Source organism: Procambarus clarkii, chromosome 40, assembly GCF_040958095.1.
Source record: "Procambarus clarkii isolate CNS0578487 chromosome 40, FALCON_Pclarkii_2.0, whole genome shotgun sequence".
Lineage (NCBI taxonomy): Eukaryota > Metazoa > Arthropoda > Malacostraca > Decapoda > Cambaridae > Procambarus > Procambarus clarkii.
Window position 1 is genome coordinate 39,844,476 of NC_091189.1, and position 27,853 is coordinate 39,872,328.

General features: G+C 58.1%; 1 protein-coding gene across 1 annotated transcript in view; it reads left to right on the top strand.

Annotated features, from left to right (window-relative positions):
* Nucleotides 1-27,853, top strand: part of LOC123758038 (uncharacterized) — a 150,831-nt gene that overhangs the window by 114,383 nt on the left and 8,595 nt on the right. Inside the window, exon 5 of the mRNA XM_045742222.2 lies at nt 1,100-1,288. Within this exon, the coding sequence (XP_045598178.1) occupies nt 1,100-1,288 (189 nt within the window). The remainder of the gene's footprint in view (nt 1-1,099; nt 1,289-27,853) is intronic.

A 27,853-nucleotide genomic window follows, 5' to 3' on the forward strand; every position in this document is an offset into this window, starting at 1 on the left:
GTCATCAACAGGTACAGGTCACAATCAGTGTGTCGTCATCAACAGGTACAGGTCACAATCAGTGTGTCGTCATCAACAGGTACAGGTCACAATCAGTGTGTCGTCATCAACAGGTACAGGTCACAATCAGTGTGTCGTCATCAACAGGTACAGGTCACAATCAGTGTGTCGTCATCAACACGTACAGGTCACAATCAGTGTGTCGTCATCAACAGGTACAGGTCACAATCAGTGTGTCGTCATCAACAGGTACAGGTCACAATCAGTGTGTCGTCATCAACAGGTACAGGTGAGAATAAGTGTGTCGTCATCAACAGGTACAGGTGAGAATAAGTGTGTCGTCATCTTCAGGTACAGGTGACAATCAATGTGTCGTCATCAACAGGTACAGGTGACAATCAATGTGTCGTCATCAACAGGTACAGGTGACAATCAGTGTGTCGTCATCATCAGGTACAGGTGACAATCAATGTGTCGTCATCAACAGGTACAGGTGACAATCAATGTGTCGTCATCAACAGGTACAGGTGACAATCAATGTGTCGTCATCAACAGGTACAGGTCACAATCAGTGTGTCGTCATCATCAGGTACAGGTGACAATCAATGTGTCGTCATCAACAGGTACAGGTGACAATCAATGTGTCGTCATCAACAGGTACAGGTGACAATCAATGTGTCGTCATCAACAGGTACAGGTGACAATCAATGTGTCGTCATCAACAGGTACAGGTGACAATCAATGTGTCGTCATCAACAGGTACAGGTGACAATCAATGTGTCGTCATCAACAGGTACAGGTGACAATCAATGTGTCGTCATCAACAGGTACAGGTGACAATCAATGTGTCATCATCAACAGGTACAGGTGACAATCAATGTTTCGTCATCAACAGGTACAGGTGACAATCAATGTGTCGTCATCAACAGGTACAGGTGACAATCAATGTGTCGTCATCAACAGGTACAGGTGACAATCAATGTGTCATCATCAACAGGTACAGGTGACAATCAATGTTTCGTCATCAACAGGTACAGGTGACAATCAATGTGTCGTCATCAACAGGTACAGGTGACAATCAATGTGTCGTCATCAACAGGTACAGGACCATTAAGTTCCCCGACGCGACACTGACAGCGGCCGGCTGCCGGAGCCTGATACAGGGACTCGTCAAGTGCAAGGGGAAGGTCGGGTGGATAAGAGTCCCTAAAGCCCTGGACCTTCAACCCTTCCAGGTGTGTGAGCTGGAGGACCTCGCTCACACCTGTCTCAACTGTGGCTTTATACCGTGAGTCTCTCAGTCACTTATGTCTCCAACACTGCTGCTGCCACCATTACCACCACCCACACTGCTGCCACCATTACCACCACCCACACTGCTGCTGCCACCATTACCCCCACCAACACTGCTGCCACCATTACCACCACCCACACTGCTGCTGCCACCATTACCACCACCCACACTGCTGCTGCCACCATTACCACCACCCACACTGCTGCTGCCACCATTACCACCACCCACACTGCTGCCACCATTACCACCACCCACACTGCTGCTGCCACCATTACCACCACTCACACTGCTGCTGCCCCCATTACCAACACCCACACTGCTGCCACCATTACCACCACCAACACTGCTGCTGCCACCATTACCACCACCCACACTGCTGCCACCATTACCACCACCCACACTGCTGCTGCCACCATTATCACCACCCACACTGCTGCTGCCACCATTACCACCACCCACACTGCTGCTGCCACCATTACCACCACCCACACTGCTGCTGCCCCCATTACCACCACCCACACTGCTGCCACCATTATCACCACCCACACTGCTGCTGCCACCATTACCACCACCCACACTGCTGCTGCCACCATTACCACCACCCACACTGCTGCTGCCACCATTACCACCACCCACACTGCTGCCACCATTACCACCAACCACACTGCTGCTGCCACCATTACCACCACCCACACTGCTGCCACCATTACCACCAACCACACTGCTGCTGCCACCATTACCAACACCCACACTGCTGCTGCCACCATTATCACCACCCACACTGCTGCTGCCACCATTACCACCACCCACACTGCTGCCACCATTACCACCACCCACACTGCTGCTGCCCCCATTACCAACACCCACACTGCTGCCACCATTACCACCACCCACACTGCTGCCACCATTACCACCACCCACACTGCTGCTGCCACCATTACCACCACTCACACTGCTGCTGCCCCCATTACCAACACCCACACTGCTGCCACCATTACCAACACCAACACTGCTGCTGCCACCATTACCACCACCCACACAGCTGCTGCCACCATTACCACCACCCACACTGCTGCCACCATTACCACCACCCACACTGCTGCTGCCACCATTATCACCACCCACACTGCTGCTGCCACCATTACCACCACCCACACTGCTGCCACCATTACCACCACCCACACTGCTGCTGCCACCATTACCACCACCCACACTGCTGCTGCCACCATTACCATCACCCACACTGCTGCTGCCACCATTACCACCACCCACACTGCTGCTGCCACCATTACCACCACCCACACTGCTGCCACCATTACCACCACCCACACTGCTGCTGCCACCATTACCCCCACCAACACTGCTGCCACCATTACCACCACCCACACTGCTGCTGCCACCATTACCACCACCCACACTGCTGCTGCCCCCATTACCAACACCCACACTGCTGCCACCATTACCACCACCAACACTGCTGCTGCCACCATTACCACCACCCACACTGCTGCTGCCACCATTACCACCACCCACACTGCTGCCACCATTACCACCACCCACACTGCTGCTGCCACCATTATCACCACCCACACTGCTGCTGCCACCATTACCACCACCCACACTGCTGCCACCATTAGCACCACCCACACTGCTGCTGCCACCATTACCACCACCCACACTGCTGCTGCCACCATTACCACCACCCACACTGCTGCCACCATTACCACCACCCACACTGCTGCTGCCACCATTACCACCACCCACACTGCTGCCACCATTACCACCACCCACACTGCTGCTGCCACCATTACCACCACCCACACTGCTGCTGCCATCATTACCACCACCCACACTGCTGCTGCCACCATTACCACCACCCACACTGCTGCTGCCCCCATTACAAACACCCACACTGCTGCCACCATTACCACCACCAACACTGCTGCTGCCACCATTACCACCACCCACACCGCTGCTGCCCCCATTACCACCACCCACACTGCTGCCACCATTACCACCACCAACACTGCTGCTGCCCCCATTACCAACACCCACACTGCTGCCACCATTACCACTACCAACACTGCTGCCACCATTACCACCACCCACACTGCTGCTGCCACCATTACCACCACCCACACTGCTGCTGCCACCATTACCACCACATACACTGCTGCTGCCACCATTACCACAACCCACACTGCTGCTGCCACCATTACCACCACCCACACTGCTGCTGCCCCCATTACTAACACCCACACTGCTGCCACCATTACCACCACCAACACTGCTGCTGCCACCATTACCACCACCCACACTGCTGCTGCCCCCATTACTAACACCCACACTGCTGCCACCATTACCACCACCCACACTGCTGCTGCTACTATTACCACCACCCACACTGCTGCTGCCACCATTACCACCACCAACACTGCTGCCACCATTACCACCACCCACACTGCTGCTGCCCCCATTACCACCACCCACACTGCTGCCACCATTACCACCACCCACACTGCTGCTGCCACCATTACCACCACCCACACTGCTGCCACCATTACCACCACCCACACTGCTGCTGCCACCATTACCACCACTCACACTGCTGCTGCCCCCATTACCAACACCCACACTGCTGCCACCATTACCACCACCAACACTGCTGCTGCCACCATTACCACCACCCACACTGCTGCCACCATTACCACCACCCACACTGCTGCTGCCACCATTATCACCACCCACACTGCTGCTGCCACCATTACCACCACCCACACTGCTGCCACCATTACCACCACCCACACTGCTGCTGCCACCATTACCACCACCCACACTGCTGCTGCCACCATTACCACCACCCACACTGCTGCTGCCACCATTACCACCACCCACACTGCTGCTGCCACCATTACCACCACCCACACTGCTGCCACCATTACCACCACCCACAATGCTGCTGCCACCATTACCACCACCCACACTGCTGCCACCATTACCACCACCCACACTGCTGCTGCCACCATTACCCCCACCAACACTGCTGCCACCATTACCACCACCCACACTGCTGCTGCCACCATTACCACCACCCACACTGCTGCTGCCCCCATTACCAACACCCACACTGCTGCCACCATTACCACCACCCACACTGCTGCTGCCACCATTACCACCACCCACACTGCTGCTGCCCCCATTACCAACACCCACACTGCTGCCACCATTACCACCACCCACACTGCTGCTGCCACCATTATCACCACCCACACTGCTGCTGCCACCATTACCACCACCCACACTGCTGCCACCATTACCACCACCCACACTGCTGCTGCCACCATTACCACCACCCACACTGCTGCTGCCACCATTACCACCACCCACACTGCTGCCACCATTACCACCACCCACACTGCTGCTGCCACCATTACCACCACCCACACTGCTGCCACCATTACCACCACCCACACTGCTGCTGCCACCATTACCACCACCCACACTGCTGCTGCCATCATTACCACCACCCACACTGCTGCTGCCACCATTACCACCACCCACACTGCTGCTGCCCCCATTACCAACACCCACACTGCTGCCACCATTACCACCACCAACACTGCTGCTGCCACCATTACCACCACCCACACCGCTGCTGCCCCCATTACCACCACCCACACTGCTGCCACCATTACCACCACCCACACTGCTGCTGCCCCCATTACCAACACCCACACTGCTGCCACCATTACCACTAACAACACTGCTGCCACCATTACCACCACCCACACTGCTGCTGCCCCCATTACCACCACCCACACTGCTGCTGCCACCATTACCACCACCCACACTGCTGCTGCCACCATTACCACCACCCACACTGCTGCTGCCACCATTACCACCACCCACACTGCTGCTGCCCCCATTACCACCACCCACACTGCTGCTGCCACCATTACCACCACCCACACTGCTGCTGCCACCATTACACCACCCACACTGCTGCTGCCCCCATTACCAACACCCACACTGCTGCCACCATTACCACCACCCAACACTGCTGCTGCCACCATTACCACCACCCACACTGCTGCTGCCCACCATTACCACCACCCACACTGCTGCTGCCACCATTACCACCACCCACACTGCTGCTGCCACCATTACCACCACCCACACTGCTGCTGCCACCATTACCACCACCCACACTGCTGCTGCCACCATTACCACCACCCACACTGCTGCTGCACCATTACCACCACCCACACTGCTGCTGCCACCATTACCACCACCCACACTGCTGCTGCCACCATTACACCACCCACACTGCTGCCACCATTACCACCACCCACACTGCTGCTGCCCCCATTACCACCACCACACTGCTGCCACCATTACCACCACCCACACTGCTGCTGCCACCATTACCACCACCCACACTGCTGCTGCCCCATTACCACCACCCACACTGCTGCCACCATTACCACACACCACCACTGCTGCTGCCACCATTACCAACACCCCACTGCTGCTGCCACCATTACCACCACCCACACTGCTGCTGCCACCATTACCCACCACCCACACTGCTGCTGCCACCATTACCACCACCCACACTGCTGCTGCCCCATTACCAACACCCACACTGCTGCCACCATTACCAACCACCAACACTGCTGCTGCCACCATTACCACCACCCACACTGCTGCTGCCCCATTACCACCAACCACACTCTGCTGCACCATTACCACCACCCACACTGCTGCTGCCCCCATTACCACACCCACACTGCTGCCACCATTACCACACCCACACTGGCTGCCACCATTACCACCACCCACACTGCTGCTGCCATTACCACCACCCACACTGCTGCTGCCACCAGTACCTACACCCGACACTGCTGCGCCACCATTACCACCAACCCACACTGCTGCTGCCACCATTACCACCACCCACACTGCTGCTGCCACCATTACCACCACCCACACTGCTGCTGCCACCATTACCACCACCACACTGCTGCTGCCACCATTACCACACCCACAGCTGCTGCTGCCCCATTACGAACACCCACACTGCTGCCACCATTACCACCACCACACTGCTGCTGCACCATTACCACCACCCACACTGCTGCTGCCCCATTACCACCACCCACCGGCTGCTGCACCCATTACCACCACCCACACTGCTGCTGCCCCATTACCAACACCCACACTGCTGCCACCATTACCCCACCCACACTGCTGCTGCCACCATTACCACCACCCCACACTGCTGCTGCCACCATTACCACACCCACACTGCTGCCACCATTACCACCACCCACACTGCTGCTGCCACTATTACCACCACCCACACTGCTGCTGCCACCATTACCACCACCAACACTGCTGCCACCATTACCACCACCCACACTGCTGCTGCCCCCATTACCACCACCCACACTGCTGCCACCATTACCACCACCCACACTGCTGCTGCCACCATTACCACCACCCACACTGCTGCCACCATTACCACCACCCACACTGCTGCTGCCACCATTACCACCACCCACACTGCTGCTGCCACCATTACCACCACCCACACTGCTGCTGCCCCCATTACCACCACCCACACTGCTGCTGCCACCATTACCACCACCCACACTGCTGCTGCCCCCATTACGACCACCCACACTGCTGCTGCCACCATTACCACCACCCACACTGCTGCCACCATTACCACCACCCACACTGCTGCTGCCACCATTACCACCACCCACACTGCTGCTGCCCCACTACCACCACCCACACTGCTGCTGCCACCATTACCACCACCCACACTGCTGCCACCATTACCACCACCCACACTGCTGCTGCCACCATTACCACCACCCACACTGCTGCTGCCACCATTACCACCACCCACACTGCTGCTGCCACCATTACCACCACCCACACTGCTGCTGCCACCATTACCACCACCCACACTGCTGCTGCCACCATTACCACCACCCACACTGCTGCTGCCCCCATTACCACCACCCACACTGCTGCTGCCACCATTACCACCACCCACACTGCTGCCACCATTACCACCACCCACACTGCTGCTGCCCCATTACCACACCCACACTGCTGCCACCATTACCACCACCCACACTGCTGCCACCATTACCACCACCCACACTGCTGCTGCCACATTACCACCACCCACACTGCTGCTGCCACCCCATTACCACCACCCACACTGCTGCTGCCACCATTACCACCACCACACTGCTGCCACCATTACCACCACCCACACTGCTGCCACCATTACCACCACCCACACTGCTGCTGCCACCATTACCACCACCCACACTGCTGCTGCCACCATTACCACCACCCACACTGCTGCTGCCCCATTACCACACCCACACTGCTGCCACCATTACCACCACCACACTGCTGCCACCATTACCACCACCCACACTGCTGCTGCCACCATTACCACCACCCACACTGCTGCTGCCACCATTACCACCACCCACACTGCTGCTGCCCCATTACCACCACCCACACTGCTGCCACCATTACCACCACCCACACTGCTGCTGCCACCATTACCACCACCCACACTGCTGCTGCCACCATTACCACCACCCACACTGCTGCCACCATTACCACCACCCACACTGCTGCTGCCCCATTACCACACCCACACTGCTGCCACCATTACCACCACACACTGCTGCCACCATTACCACCACCCACACTGCTGCCCACCATTACCACCACCCACACTGCTGCTGCCACCATTACCACCACCACACTGCTGCTGCCACCATTACCACCACCCACACTGCTGCTGCCACCATTACCACCACCCACACTGCTGCTGCCCCATTACCACCACCCACACTGCTGCCACCATTACCACCACCCACACTGCTGCTGCCACCATTACCACCACCCACACTGCTGCCCCATTACCACACCCACACTGCTGCCACCATTACCACCACCCACACTGCTGCTGCCACCATTACCACCACCCACACTGCTGCTGCCACCATTACCACCACCCACACTGCTGCCACCATTACCACCACCCACACTGCTGCTGCCCCATTACCACCACCCACACTGCTGCCACCATTACCACCACCCACACTGCTGCTGCCACCATTACCACCACCCACACTGCTGCCACCATTACCACCACCCACACTGCTGCTGCCACCATTACCACCACCCACACTGCTGCTGCCACCATTACCACCACCCACACTGCTGCTGCCCCATTACCACCACCCACACTGCTGCTGCCACCATTACCACCACCCACACTGCTGCTGCCACCATTACCACCACCCACACTGCTGCTGCCACCATTACCACCACCCACACTGCTGCCACCATTACCACCACCCACACTGCTGCTGCCACCATTACCACCACCCACACTGCTGCTGCCACCATTACCACCACCCACACTGCTGCTGCCACCATTACCACCACCCACACTGCTGCCACCATTACCACCACCCACACTGCTGCTGCCACCATTACCACCACCCACACTGCTGCTGCCACCATTACCACCACCCACACTGCTGCTGCCACCATTACCACCACCCACACTGCTGCTGCCACCATTACCACCACCCACACTGCTGCTGCCACCATTACCACCACCCACACTGCTGCTGCCCCATTACCACCACCCACACTGCTGCTGCCACCATTACCACCACCCACACTGCTGCCACCATTACCACCACCCACACTGCTGCTGCCCATTACACACCACACCCACACTGCTGCCACCATTACCACCACCCACACTGCTGCCACCATTACCACCACCCACACTGCTGCTGCCACCATTACCACCACCCACACTGCTGCTGCCACCATTACCACCACCCACACTGCTGCTGCACCATTACCACCACCACACTGCTGCCACCATTACCACCACCCACACTGCTGCTGCCACCATTACCACCACCCACACTGCTGCTGCCACCATTACCACCACCCACATGCTGCTGCCACCATTACCACCACCCACACTGCTGCCCCCATTACCACCACCCACACTGCTGCCACCATTACCACCACCCACACTGCTGCCACCATTACCACCACCACCACCACCACCCACACTGCTGCTGCCACCATTACCACCACCCACACTGCTGCTGCCCCATTACCACCACCCACACTGCTGCTGCCACCATTACCACCACCCACACTGCTGCCACCATTACCACCACCCACACTGCTGCTGCCACCATTACCACCACCCACACTGCTGCTGCCACCATTACCAACACCCACACTCGCTGCCACCATTACCACCACCCCACTGCTGCTGCACCATTACCACCACCCACACTGCTGCTGCCCACCATACCACCACCCACACTGCTGCTGCCACATTACCACCACCCACACTGCTGCCCACCATTACCACCACCCACACTGCTGCTGCCACCATTACCACCACCCACACTGCTGCTGCCACCATTACCACCACCCACACTGCTGCTGCCACCATTACCACCATCCACACTGCTGCTGACCACATTACACCACCCACACTTTGCTGCCACCATTACCACCACCCACACTGCTGCTGCCACCATTACCACCACCCACACTGCTGCTGCACCATTTACCACCACCACACTGCTGCTGCCACCATTTACCAACACCCACACTGCTGCTGCCACCATTACCACCACCCACACTGCTGCTGCCACCATTACCACAACCCACACTGCTGCCACCATTACCACCACCCACACTGCTGCTGCCACCATTACCACCACCCCACTGCTGCCCCATTACCACCACCCACACTGCTGCTGCCACCATTACCACCACCCACACTGCTGCTGCCACCATTACCACACCCACACTGCTGCCACCATTACCACCACCCACACTGCTGCTGCCACCATTACCACCACCCACACTGCTGCTGCCCCATTACCACCACCCACACTGCTGCTGCCACCATTACCACCACCCACACTGCTGCCACCATTACCACCACCCACACTGCTGCTGCCACCATTACCACCACCCACACTGCTGCTGCCCCATTACCACCACCCACACTGCTGCTGCCACCATTACCACCACCCACACTGCTGCCACCATTACCACCACCCACACTGCTGCTGCCACCATTACCACCACCCACACTGCTGCTGCCACCATTACCACCACCCACACTGCTGCTGCCACCATTACCACCACCCACACTGCTGCTGCCACCATTACCACCACCCACACTGCTGCTGCCCCATTACCACCACCCACACTGCTGCTGCCACCATTACCACCACCCACACTGCTGCCACCATTCACCACCCACACTGCTGCTGCCCCATTACCACCACCCACACTGCTGCCACCATTACCACACCCACACTGCTGCCACCATTACCACCACCCACACTGCTGCTGCCCCATTACCACCACCCACACTGCTGCTGCCACCATTACCACCACACACTGCTGCTGCCACCATTACCACCACCCACACTGCTGCTGCCACCATTACCACCACCCACACTGCTGCTGCCCCATTACACACCCACACTGCTGCCACCATTACCACCACCACACTGCTGCTGCCACCATTACCACCACCCACACTGCTGCTGCCCCATTACCACACCCACACTGCTGCCACCATTACCACCACCCACACTGCTGCTGCCACCATTACCACCACCCACACTGCTGCTGCCACCATTACCACCACCCACACTGCTGCCACCATTACCACCACCCACACTGCTGCTGCCACCATTACCACCACCCACACTGCTGCCACCATTACCACCACCCACACTGCTGCTGCCACCATTACCACCACCCACACTGCTGCCACCATTACCACCACCCACACTGCTGCTGCCACCATTACCACCACCCACACTGCTGCTGCCACCATTACCACCACCCACACTGCTGCCACCATTACCACCACCCACACTGCTGCTGCCACCATTACCACCACCCACACTGCTGCTGCCCCATTACCACCCACACTGCTGCTGCCACCATTACCACCACCCACACTGCTGCCACCATTACCACCACCCACACTGCTGCTGCCACCATTACCACCACCCACACTGCTGCTGCCCATTACCACCACCCACACTGCTGCTGCCACCATTACCACCACCCACACTGCTGCCACCATTACCACCACCCACACTGCTGCTGCCACCATTACCACCACCCACACTGCTGCTGCCACCATTACCACCACCCACACTGCTGCTGCCACCATTACCACCACCCACACTGCTGCCACCATTACCACCACCCACACTGCTGCTGCCCCCATTACCACCACCCACACTGCTGCCACCATTACCACCACCCACACTGCTGCCACCATTACCACCACCCACACTGCTGCTGCCACATTACCACCACCCACACTGCTGCTGCCACCATTACCACCACCCACACTGCTGCTGCCACCATTACCACCACCACACTGCTGCCACCATTACCACCACCCACACTGCTGCTGCCACCATTACCACCACCCACACTGCTGCTGCCACCATTACCACCACACACTGCTGCCACCATTACCACCACCCACATGCTGCTGCCACCATTACCACACCCACACTGCTGCCACCATTACCACCACCCACACTGCTGCTGCCCCCATTACCACCACCCACACTGCTGCTGCCACCATTCCACCACCCACACTGCTGCCACCATTACCACCACCCACACTGCTGCTGCCCCATTACCACCACCCACACTGCTGCTGCCACATTACCACACCCACACTGCTGCCACCATTACCACCACCCACACTTGCTGCTGCCACCATTACCACCACCCCCCCCCACCCCACCTGCTGCCACCATTAACCACCACCCACACTGCTGCTGCCACCATTACCACCACCCACACTGCTGCTGCCACCATTACCACCACCCACACACTGCTGCCACCATTACCACACCCACACTGCTGCTGCCACCATTACCACCACCCACACTGTGCTGCCCCCATTACCACACCCACACTGCTGCTGCCACATTACCACCACCCAACACTGCTGCCACCATTACCACCACCCACACTGCTGCTGCCACCATTACCACCCACCACACTGCTGCTGCCCCATTACCACCACCACACTGCTGCTGCCACCATTACCACCACCCACACTGCTGCCAACCATTACCACCACCCACACTGCTGCGGCACCATTAACCACCAACCACACTGCTGCTGCCACCATTACCACCATCCACACTGCTGCTGCCACCATTACCACCACCCACACTGCTGCTGCCACCATTACCACACCCACACTGCTGCTGCCACCATTACCACCACCCACACTGCTGCTGCCCCCATTACCACCACCCACACTGCTGCTGCCACCATTACCACCACCCACACTGCTGCCACCATTATCACCACCCACACTGCTGCTGCCCCCATTACCAACACCCACACTGCTGCCACCATTACCATCACCCACACTGCTGCCACCATTACCACCACCCACACTGCTGCTGCCCCCATTACCACCACCCACACTGCTGCTGCCACCATTACCACCACATACACTGCTGCTGCCACCATTACCACAACCCACACTGCTGCTGCCACCATTACCACCACCCACACTGCTGCTGCCACCATTACTAAACACCCACACTGCTGGCCACCATTACCACCACCCACACTGCTGCTGCCCCCCATTACCACCACCCACCACTGCCTGCTAGCCACCATTTCCAGCAACCACACTGCTGCCACCATTACCACCACCCACACTGCTGCTGCACCCCATTACCACCACCCACACTGCTGCCTGCCACCATTTACCACCACCACACTGCTGCCACCATTACCACCACCCACACTGCTGCTGCCACCATTACCACCACCCACACTGCTGCTGCCACCATTACCACCACCCACACTGCTGCTGCCACCATTACGACACCCACACTGCTGCCACTATTACCGACCACCCACACTGTGCTGCCCACCATGGTACCACCACCCACACTGCTGCTGCCCCCATTACCACCACCCACACTGCTGATGCCACCATTACCACTACCCACACTGCTGCTGTGCCACCATTACCACCACATACACGTGCTGCTTGCCACCATTTACCAACCACCCACACTGCATGCTGCCACCATTACCACCACCCACACTGCTGCTGCCCCCCATTACTGAACACCCCACTGCTGCCCACCATTACCACCACCCACACTGGGGGCTGCTGCCCCATTACCACCACCCACACTGCTGCTGCCACCATTTCCCAGCACCCACACTGCTGCCACCATTACCACCACCCACACTGCTGCTGCCCCCATTACCACACCCACACTGCATGCTGCCACCTATTAGCCAACCACCCACACTGCTGCCAACATTACCACCACCCACACTGCTGCTGCCACCATTACCACCACCACACTGCCTGCCACCTATTACCACCACCCACACTGCCTGCTGCTGCCACCATTACCACCACCCACACTGCTGCTGCCACCATTACCAACACCCACACTGCTGCCACCCATTACCATCCACCCACACTGCTGCTGCCACCATTACCACCACCCACACTGCTGCTGCCCCCATTACCACCACCCGCACTGCTGCTGCCCACCATTACCACCACCCAAACTGCTTGGCCACCATTACCAACCACCACCTGCTGCTGCCCCCATTACCAACACCCCACACTGCTGCCACCATTACCACCACCCACACTGCTGCCACCATTACCACCACCCACACTGCTGCTGCCACTATTACCACCACCCACACTGCTGCTGCCCCCATTACCACCACCCACACTGCTGCCTGCCACCATTACCACCACCCCAACAATGCTGCCACCAATTACCCACCACCCACACTGCTGCTGCCACCATTACCACCAGCACCCACTGCTGCTGCCACCATTACCACCACCCACACTGCTGCGTGCCACCATTACCACCACCCACACTGCTGCTGCCCCCATTACCAACACCCACACTGCTGCCACCATTACCACCACCCACACTGCTGCCACCATTACCACCACCCACCCTGCTGCTGCCACATTACCACCACCCACACTGCTGCTGCCCCCATTACCACCACCCACACTGCCTGCTGCCACCATTACCACCACCAACACTGCTGCCACCATTAACCAACCACCCCACATTGCTGCTGCCACCCATTACCACCACCCACACTGCTGCTGCCACATTACCACCACCCACACTGCTGCTGCCACCATTACCAGCACCCACACTGCTGCCACTATTTACCACCACCACACTGCTGCTGCCCACCATTACCACCACCCACACTGCTGCTGCCTGCACCATTACCCCACTACCCACACTGCTGCTTGCCACCTATTTACGCACCACATACACTGCTGCTGCACCATACCACCACCCACACTGCTGCTGCCACCATTACCACCACCCACACTGCTGCTGCCCCCATTACTAACACCCACACTGCTGCCACCATTACCACCACCCACACTGCTGCTGCCCCATTACCACCACCCACACTGCTGCTGCCACCATTTCCAGCACCCACACTGCTGCCACCATTACCACCACCCACACTGCTGCTGCCCCCATTACCACCACCCACACTGCTGCTGCCACCATTACCACCACCCACACTGCTGCCAACATTACCACCACCCACACTGCTGCTGCCACCATTACCACCACCCACACTGCTGCCACCATTACCACCACCCACACTGCTGCTGCCACCATTACCACCACCCACACTGCTGCTGCCACCATTACCAACACCCACACTGCTGCCACCATTACCATCACCCACACTGCTGCTGCCACCATTACCACCACCCACACTGCTGCTGCCCCCATTACCACCACCCACACTGCTGCTGCCACCATTACCACCACCCACACTGCTGCCACCATTACCACCACCCACACTGCTGCTGCCACCATTACCACCACCCACATTGCTGCTGCCCCATTACCACCACCCACACTGCTGCTGCCACCATTACCACCACCCACACTGCTGCCACCATTACCACCACCCACACTGCTGCTGCCACCATTACCACCACCCACACTGCTGCTGCCACCATTACCACCATCCACACTGCTGCTGCCACCATTACCACCACCCACACTGCTGCTGCCACCATTACCACCACCCACACTGCTGCTGCCACCATTACCACCACCCACACTGCTGCTGCCCCCATTACCACCACCCACACTGCTGCTGCCACCATTACCACCACCCACACTGCTGCCACCATTATCACCACCCACACTGCTGCTGCCCCCATTACCAACACCCACACTGCTGCCACCATTACCATCACCCACACTGCTGCCACCATTACCACCACCCACACTGCTGCTGCCCCCATTACCACCACCCACACTGCTGCTGCCACCATTACCACCACATACACTGCTGCTGCCACCATTACCACAACCCACACTGCTGCTGCCACCATTACCACCACCCACACTGCTGCTGCCCCCATTACCACCACCCACACTGCTGCCACCATTACCACCACCAACACTGCTGCTGCCCCCATTACCACCACCCACACTGCTGCTGCCACCATTTCCAGCACCCACACTGCTGCCACCATTACCACCACCCACACTGCTGCTGCCCCCATTACCACCACCCACACTGCTCCTGCCACCATTACCACCACCAACACTGCTTGCCACCATTACCACCACCCACACTGCTGCTAGCCACCATTACCACCACCCACACTGCTGCTGCCCACCATTACCACCACCCACACTGCTGCTGCCACCATTACCAGCACCCACACTGCTGCCACTATTACCACCACCCACACTGCTGCTGCCCCCATTACCACCACCCACACTGCTGCTGCCACCATTACCACTACCCACACTGCTGCTGCCACCATTACCACCACATACACTGCTGCTGCCACCATTACCACCACCCACACTGCTGCTGCCACCATTACCACCACCCACACTGCTGCTGCCCCATTACTAACACCCACACTGCTGCCACCATTACCACCACCCACACTGCTGCTGCCCCCATTACCACCACCCACACTGCTGCTGCCACCATTTCCAGCACCCACACTGCTGCCACCATTACCACCACCCACACTGCTGCTGCCCCCATTACCACCACCCACACTGCTGCTGCCACCATTACCACCACCCACACTGCTGCCACCATTACCACCACCCACACTGCTGCTGCCACCATTACCACCACCCACACTGCTGCCACCATTACCACCACCCACACTGCTGCTGCCACCATTACCACCACCCACACTGCTGCTGCCACCATTACCAACACCCACACTGCTGCCACCATTACCATCACCCACACTGCTGCTGCCACCATTACCACCACCCACACTGCTGCTGCCCCCATTACCACCACCCGCACTGCTGCTGCCACCATTACCACCACCCACACTGCTGCCACCATTACCACCACCCACACTGCTGCTGCCCCCATTACCAACACCCACACTGCTGCCACCATTACCACCACCCACACTGCTGCCACCATTACCACCACCCACACTGCTGCTGCCACTATTACCACCACCCACACTGCTGCTGCCCCCATTACCACCACCCACACTGCTGCTGCCACCATTACCACCACCAACACTGCTGCCACCATTACCACCACCCACACTGCTGCTGCCACCATTACCACCACCCACACTGCTGCTGCCACCATTACCACCACCCACACTGCTGGTGCCACCATTACCACCACCCACACTGCTGCTGCCCCCATTACCAACACCCACACTGCTGCCACCATTACAACCACCCACACTGCTGCCACCATTACCACCACCCACACTGCTGCTGCCACCATTACCACCACCCACACTGCTGCTGCCCCCATTACCACCACCCACACTGCTGCTGCCACCATTACCACCACCAACACTGCTGCCACCATTACCACCACCCACACTGCTGCTGCCACCATTACCACCACCCACACTGCTGCTGCCACCATTACCACCACCCACACTGCTGCTGCCACCATTACCAGCACCCACACTGCTGCCACTATTACCACCACCCACACTGCTGCTGCCCCCATTACCACCACCCACACTGCTGCTGCCACCATTACCACCACCCACACTGCTGCCACCATTACCACCACCCACACTGCTGCTGCCACCATTACCACCACATACACTGCTGCTGCCACCATTACCACCACCCACACTGCTGCTGCCACCATTACCACCACCCACACTGCTGCTGCCCCCATTACTAACACCCACACTGCTGCCACCATTACCACCACCCACACTGCTGCTGCCCCCATTACCACCACCCACACTGCTGCTGCCACCATTTCCAGCACCCACACTGCTGCCACCATTACCACCACCCACACTGCTGCTGCCCCCATTACCACCACCCACACTGCTGCTGCCACCATTACCACCACCCACACTGCTGCCAACATTACCACCACCCACACTGCTGCTGCCACCATTACCACCACCCACACTGCTGCCACCATTACCACCACCCACACTGCTGCTGCCACCATTACCACCACCCACACTGCTGCTGCCACCATTACCACACCCACACTGCTGCCACCATTACCATCACCCACACTGCTGCTGCCACCATTACCACCACCCACACTGCTGCTGCCCCCATTACCACCACCCACACTGCTGCTGCCACCATTACCACCACCCACACTGCTGCCACCATTACCACCACCCACACTGCTGCTGCCACCATTACCACCACCCACATTGCTGCTGCCCCATTACCACCACCCACACTGCTGCTGCCACCATTACCACCACCCACACTGCTGCCACCATTACCACCACCCACACTGCTGCTGCCACCATTACCACCACCCACACTGCTGCTGCCACCATTACCACCATCCACACTGCTGCTGCCACCATTACCACCACCCACACTGCTGCTGCCACCATTACCACCACCACACTGCTGCTGCCACCATTACCACCACCCACACTGCTGCTGCCACCATTACCACCACCCACACTGCTGCTGCCACCATTACCACCACCCACACTGCTGCTGCCACCATTCCACCACCCACACTGCTGCTGCCCCATTACCACCACCCACACTGCTGCATTCCCCACCCAATGCTGCACCCATTACCACCACCCACACTGCTGCTGCCACCATTACCACCACCCACACTGCTGCTGCCCACCATTACCACCACCCACACTGCTGCTGCCACCATTACCACCACCCACACTGCTGCTGCCACCATTACCACCACCCACACTGCTGCTGCCACCATTACCACCACCCACACTGCTGCTGCCACCATTACCACCACCCACACTGCTGCTGCCACCATTACCATCACCCACACTGCTGCTGCCACCATTACCACACCCACACTGCTGCTGCCACCATTACCACCACCACACTGCTGCTGCCACCATTACCACCACCCACACTGCTGCTGCCACCATTACCACCACCCACACTGCTGCTGCCACCATTACCACCACCCACCACTGCTGCCACCATTACCACCACCCACACTGCTGCTGCCACCATTACCACCACCCACACTGCTGCTGCCACCATTACCACCACCCACACTGCTGCTGCCACCATTACCACCACCCACACTGCTGCCACCATTACCAACCACCCACACTGCTGCTGCCACATTACCACACCCACCACTGCTGCCACCATTACCACCACCCACACTGCTGCTGCCCCCATTACCACCTACCACACTGCTGCTGCCACCATTACCACCACCACACTGCTGCTGCCACCCATTACCACCACCCACACTGCTGCTGCCACCATTACCACCACCAACACGCTGCTGCCACCATTACCACCACCCACACTGCTGCTGCCACCATTACCACCACCCACACTGCTGCTGCCCCATTACCACCACCCACACTGCTGCTGCCACCATTACCACCACCCACCTCTGCTGCCACCATTACCACCACCCACACGTGCTGCCACCATTACCACCACCCACACTGCTGCTGCCACCATTACCACCACCCACACTGCTGCTGCCACCATTACCACCACCCACACTGCTGCTGCCACCATTACCACCACCCACACTGCTGCTGCCCCCATTACCACCACCCACACTGCTGCCACCATTACCACCACCCACACTGCTGCTGCCACCATTACCACCACCCACACTGCTGCTGCCACCATTACCACCACCCACACTGCTGCTGCCACCATTACCACCACCCACACTGCTGCTGCCACCATTACCACCACCCACACTGCTGCCACCATTACCACCACCCACACTGCTGCTGCCACCATTACCACCACCCACACTGCTGCTGCCACCATTACCACCACCCACACTGCTGCTGCCACCATTACCACCACCCACACTGCTGCTGCCACCATTACCACCACCCACACTGCTGCTGCCACCATTACCACCACCCACACTGCTGCCACCATTACCACCACCCACACTGCTGCTGCCACCATTACCACCACCCACACTGCTGCTGCCACCATTACCACCACCCACACTGCTGCTGCCACCATTACCACCACCCACACTGCTGCTGCACCATTACCACCACCCACACTGCTGCCACCATTACCACCACCCACACTGCTGCTGCCACCATTACCACCACCCACACTGCTGCTGCCACCATTACCAGCACCCACACTGCTGCCACCATTACCACCACCCACACTGCTGCTGCCCCCATTACCACCACCCACACTGCTGCTGCCACCATTACCACCACCCACACTGCTGCTGCCACCATTACCACCACCCACACTGCTGCTGCCACCATTACCACCACCCACACTGCTGCTGCCACCATTACCACCACCCACACTGCTGCTGCCAACCATTACCACCACCCACACTGCTGCTGCCCCATTACCACCACCCACACTGCTGCCACCATTACCACCACCCACATGCTGCTGCCACCATTACCACCACCCACACTGCTGCTGCCACCATTACCACCACCCACACTGCTGCTGCCACCATTACCACCACCCACACTGCTGCTGCCACCATTACCACCACCCACACTGCTGCCACCATTACCACCACCCACACTGCTGCTGCCACCATTACCACCACCCACACTGCTGCTGCCACCATTACCACCACCCACACTGCTGCTGCCACCATTACCACCACCCACACTGCTGCTGCCACCATTACCACCACCCACACTGCTGCTGCCACCATTACCACCACCCACACTGCTGCTGCCACCATTACCACCACCCACACTGCTGCTGCCACCATTACCACCACCCACACTGCTGCTGCCACCATTACCACCACCCACACTGCTGCTGCCACCATTACCACCACCCACACTGCTGCTGCCACCATTACCACCACCCACACTGCTGCCACCATTACCACCACCCACACTGCTGCTGCCACCATTACCACCACCCACACTGCTGCTGCCACCATTACCACCACCCACACTGCTGCTGCCACCATTACCACCACCCACACTGCTGCTGCCACCATTACCACCACCCACACTGCTGCTGCCACCATTACCACCACCCACACTGCTGCTGCCACCATTACCACCACCCACACTGCTGCTGCCACCATTACCACCACCCACACTGCTGCCACCATTACCACCACCCACACTGCTGCTGCCACCATTACCACCACCCACACTGCTGCTGCCACCATTACCACCACCCACACTGCTGCGCCACCATTACCACCACCCACACTGCTGCTGCCACCATTACCACCACCCACACTGCTGCTGCCACCATTACCACCACCCACACTGCTGCTGCCACCATTACCACCACCCACACTGCTGCTGCCACCATTACCACCACCCACACTGCTGCTGCCACCATTACCACCACCCACACTGCTGCTGCCACCATTACCACCACCCACACTGCTGCTGCCACCATTACCACCACCCACACTGCTGCTGCCACCATTACCACACCCACACTGCTGCCACCATTACACCACCCACACTGCTGCTGCCCCATTACCACCACCCACACTGCTGCTGCCACCATTACCACCACCCACACTGCTGCCACCATTACCACCACCCACACTGCTGCTGCCACCATTACCACCACCCACACTGCTGCTGCCACCATTACCACCACCCACACTGCTGCTGCCACCATTACCACCACCCACACTGCTGCTGCCACCATTACCACCACCCACACTGCTGCTGCCACCATTACCACCACCCACACTGCTGCTGCCACCATTACCACCACCCACACTGCTGCTGCCACCATTACCACCACCCCACTGCTGCTGCCCCATACCACCACCCACACTGCTGCTGCACCATTACCACCACCCACACTGCTGCTGCCACCATTACCACCACCCACACTGCTGCTGCCACCATTACCACCACCCACACTGCTGCTGCCACCATTACCACCACCCACACTGCTGCTGCCACCATTACCACCACCACACTGCTGCTGCCACCATTACCACCACCCACACTGCTGCTGCACCATTACCACCACCCACACTGCTGCTGCCACCATTACACCACCCACACTGCTGCTGCCCCATTACCACACCCACCTGCTGCCACCATTACCACCACCCACCACTGCTGCTGCCACCATTACCACCACCCACACTGCTGCTGCCACCATTACCACCACCACACTGCTGCTGCCACCATTACCACCACCCACACTGCTGCTGCCACCATTACCACCACCCACACTGCTGCTGCCACCCATTACCAACCACCCACACTGCTGCTGCCACCATTACACCACCCACACTGCTGCCACCATTACCACCACCCACACTGCTGCTGCCACCATTACCACCACCCACACTGCTGCTGCCCCCATTACCACCACCCACACTGCTGCTGCCACCATTACCACCACCCACACTGCTGCCACCATTACCACCACCCACACTGCTGCTGCCACCATTACCACCACCCACACTGCTGCTGCCACCATTACCACCACCCACACTGCTGCTGCCACCATTACCACCACCCACACTGCTGCTGCCACCATTACCACCACCCACACTGCTGCTGCCACCATTACCACCACCCACACTGCTGCTGCCACCATTACCACCACCCACACTGCTGCTGCCACCATTACCACACCCACACTGGCTGCCACCATTACCACCACCCACACTGCTGCTGCCACCATTACCACCACCCACACTGCTGCTGCCACCATTACCACCACCCACACTGCTGCTGCCACCATTACCACCACCCACACTGCTGCCACCATTACCACCACCCACACTGCTGCTGCCACCATTACCACCACCCACACTGCTGCTGCCACCATTACCACCACCCACACTGCTGCTGCCACCATTACCACCACCCACACTGCTGCCACCATTACCACCACCCACACTGCTGCTGCCACCATTACCACCACCCACACTGCTGCTGCCACCATTACCACCACCCACACTGCTGCTGCCACCATTACCACCACCCACACTGCTGCTGCCACCATTACCACCACCCACACTGCTGCCACCATTACCACCACCCACACTGCTGCTGCCACCATTACCACCACCCACACTGCTGCTGCCACCATTACCACACCCACACTGCTGCTGCCACCATTACCACCACCCACACTGCTGCTGCCACCATTACCACCACCCACACTGCTGCTGCACCATTACCACCACCCACACTGCTGCTGCCACCATTACTAACACCCACACTGCTGCCACCATTACCACACCACACTGCTGCTGCCACCATTACCACCACCCACACTGCTGCTGCCACCATTACCACCACCCACACTGCTGCTGCCACCATTACCACCACCCACACTGCTGCTGCCACCATTACCACCACCCACACTGCTGCTGCCACATTACCACCACCCACACTGCTGCTGCCACCATTACCACCACCACACTGCTGCTGCCACCATTACCACCACCCACACTGCTGCTGCACCATTACCACCACCCACACTGCTGCTGCCACCATTACCACCACCCACACTGCTGCTGCCACCATTACCACCACCCACACTGCTGCTGCCACCATTACCACCACCCACACTGCTGCTGCCACCATTACCACCACCCACACTGCTGCTGCCACCATTACCACCACCCACACTGCTGCTGCCACCATTACCACCACCCACACTGCTGCTGCACCATTACCACCACCCACACTGCTGCTGCCACCATTACCACCACCCACACTGCTGCTGCCACCATTACCACCACCCACACTGCTGCTGCCACCATTACCACCACCCACACTGCTGCCACCATTACCACCACCCACACTGCTGCTGCCACCATTACCACCACCCACACTGCTGCTGCCACCATTACCACCACCCACACTGCTGCTGCCACCATTACCACCACCCACACTGCTGCTGCCACCATTACCACCACCCACACTGCTGCTGCCACCATTACCACCACCCACACTGCTGCTGCCACCATTACCACCACCCACACTGCTGCTGCCACCATTACCACCACCCACACTGCTGCTGCCACCATTACCACCACCCACACTGCTGCCACCATTACCACCACCCACACTGCTGCCACCATTACCACCACCCACACTGCTGCTGCCACCATTACCACCACCCACACTGCTGCTGCCACCATTACCACCACCCACACTGCTGCTGCCCCCATTACCAACACCCACACTGCTGCCACCATTACCACCACCCACACTGCTGCTGCTTCCATTACCACCACCCACACTGCTGCTGCCACCATTACCAGCACCCACACTGCTGCCACCATTACCACCACCCACACTGCTGCTGCCCCCATTACCACCACCCACACTGCTGCTGCCACCATCACCACCACCCACACTGCTGCCAACATTACCACCACCCACACTGCTGCTGCCACCATTACCACCACCCACACTGCTGATGCCACCATTACCACCACCCACACTGCTGCTGCCACCATTACCACCACCCACACTTCTGCTGCCACTATTACCACCACCCACACTGCTGCTGCCACCATTACCACCACCCACACTGCTGCTGCCAACATTACCATCACCCACACTGCTGCTGCCACCATTACCACCACCCACACTGCTGATGCCACCATTACCACCACCCACACTGGTGCTGCCACCATTACCACCACCCACACTGCTGCTGCCACTATTACCACCACCCACACTGCTGCTGCCACCATTACCACCACCCACACTGCTGCTGCCACCATTACCACCACCCACACTGCTGCCACCATTACCACCACCCACACTGCTGCTGCCACCATTACCACCACCCACACTGCTGCCACTATTACCACCACCCACACTGCTGCCACCATTACCACCACCCACACTGCTGCCAACATTACCACCACCCACACTGCTGCTGCCACCATTATCACCACCCACACTGCTGCTGCCACCATTACCACCACCCACACTGCTGCCACCATTACCACCACCCACACTGCTGCCACCATTACCACCACCCACACTGCTGCTGCCACCATTATCACCACCCACACTGCTGCTGCCACCATTATCACCACCAACACTGCTGCCACCATTATCACCACCAACACTGCTGCCACCATTATCACCACCAACACTGCTGCCACCATTATCACCACCTACACTGCTGCCACCATTACCACCACCCACACTGCTGCTGCCACCATTACCACCACCCACACTGCTGCCACCATTACCACCACCCACACTGCTGCCACCATTACCACCACCTACACTGCTGCCAACATTACCACCACCCACACTGCTGCTGCCACCATTATCACCACCCACACTGCTGCTGCCACCATTACCACCACCCACACTGCTGCCACCATTACCACCACCCACACTGCTGCTGCCACCATTATCACCACCAACACTGCTGCCACCATTATCACCACCTACACTGCTGCTGCCACCATTACCACCACCCACACTGCTGCTGCTCCCATTACCACCACCCACACTGCTGCTGCCACCATTATCACCACCAACACTGCTGCCACCATTACCACCACCCACACTGCTGCTGCCACCATTACCACCACCCACACTGCTGCTGCCCCCATTACCACCACCCACACTGCTGCTGCCACCATTACCACCACCCACACTGCTGCTGCCACCATTACCACCACCAACACTGCTGCCACCATTACCACCACCCACACTGCTGCTGCCACCATTACCACCACCCACACTGCTGCTGCCACCAGTACCACCAACCACACTGCTGCTGCCACCATTACCACTACCCACACTGCTGCCACCATTACCACCACCCACACTGCTGCCACCATTACCACCACCCACACTGCTGCTGCCACCATTACCACTACCCACACTGCTGCCACCATTACCACCACCCACACTGCTGCCACCACTACCACCACCCACACTGCTGCTGCCACCATTACCACCACCCACACTGCTGCCACCATTACCACCACCCACACTGCTGCCACCATTACCACCACCCACACTGCTGCTGCCACCATTACCACCACCCACACTGCTGCCACCATTACCACCACCCACACTGCTGCCACCATTACCACCACCTACACTGCTGCTGAAACCATTACCACCACCCACACTGCTGCTGCCACCATTACCAACACCCACACTGCTGCCACCATTACCACCACCCACACTGCTGCTGCCACCATTACCACCACCCACACTGCTGCTGCCACCATTACCACCACCCACACTGCTGCTGCCACCATTACCACCACCCACACTGCTGCTGCCACCATTACCACCACCCACACTGCTGCCACCATTACCACCACCCACACTGCTGCCACCATTACCACCACCCACACTGCTGCCACCATTAGCACCACCCACACTGCTGCTGCCACCATTACCACCAACCACACTGCTGCTGCCACCATTACCACTACCCACACTGCTGCCACCATTACCACCACCCACACTGCTGCTGCCACCATTACCACCACCCACACTGCTGCTGCCACTATTACCACCAACCACACTGCTGCTGCCACCATTACCACTACCCACACTGCTGCCACCATTACCACCACCCACACTGCTGCTGCCACCATTACCACCACCCACACTGCTGCTGCCACCATTACCACCACCCACACTGCTGCTGCCACCATTACCACCACCCACACTGCTGCTGCCCCCATTACCACCACCCACACTGCTGCCACCATTACCACCACCCACACTGCTGCTGAAACCATTACCACCTAGCCAGTATTGAGGCCTAGCCAGTATTGAGGCCTAGCCAGTATTGAGGCCTAGCAAGTATTGAGGCCTAGCAAGTATTGAGGCCTAGCAAGTATTGAGGCCAAGCCAGTATTGAGGCCTAGCCAGTATTGAGGCCTAGCCAGTATTGAGGCCTAGCCAGTATTGAGGCCTAGCCAGTATTGAGGCCTAGCCAGTATTGAGGCCTAGCCAGTATTGAGGCCTAGCCAGTATTGAGGCCTAGCAAGTATTGAGGCCTACCCAGTATTGAGGCCTAGCCAGTATTGAGGCCTAGCCAGTATTGAGGCCTAGCCAGTATTGAGGCCTAGCCAGTATTGAGGCCTAGCAAGTATTGAGGCCTAGCCAGTATTGAGGGCTAGCCAGTATTGAGGCCTAGCCAGTATTGAGGCCTAGCCAGTATTGAGGCCCGTGTCACAGTCCCCAAGCGGGCACATGGTTTGGGGATGAAGAACTCGGGCCAAAGAACATGCCCAAAGAACTCAGAATATAGGCAAGACAAGAACGTCTCTTTCCAGGCGATTAACAATGCATAAACAACAGGGCTCCATCAAGGAACATATAATCTCTTCTCACAACCAGACCATCACCAGAGAAATCTTAACAAGCAACACAGAAATCATCAATAAATACAGCGATAGCAGGAGACTCGACATCAGCGAGGCACTACACATCAAAAAGTCAACACCAGCAATCAACAGCCAATTAATGCACAACTATATTCTACCCACTTCAAGACCCCGAACCAATATGGAAGCAGCAAGAGGAAGTATGGGCCAATAGGCCTTCTGCAGTTACTTCCATTCTTGTGTTCTCATGCCAATTGTTTCGTGTTCTGTCTTATGTTTCACCTCAGCCAAAATTTTTGTGCCCTATCACCTCACCAAAAAACGAGTATAAGTATGAATGTATTTTGTGTGTAAAGACAGGTTGAGCTCGTCAAACCTTCACACTGATGTAAATAATTCGCTCAAATACAATTACAAAACATAAAAAATATTAATACACATCTTGCACAATTAATACACAACTTGCACAATTAATACACAACTTGCACAATACAATCTATACACAACTAGCACAAATACACAATGTGCACAACTACATATACAAAACATTAACAATTAATACACAACTTGCATGATTATTACACATCTTGCACAATTAATACA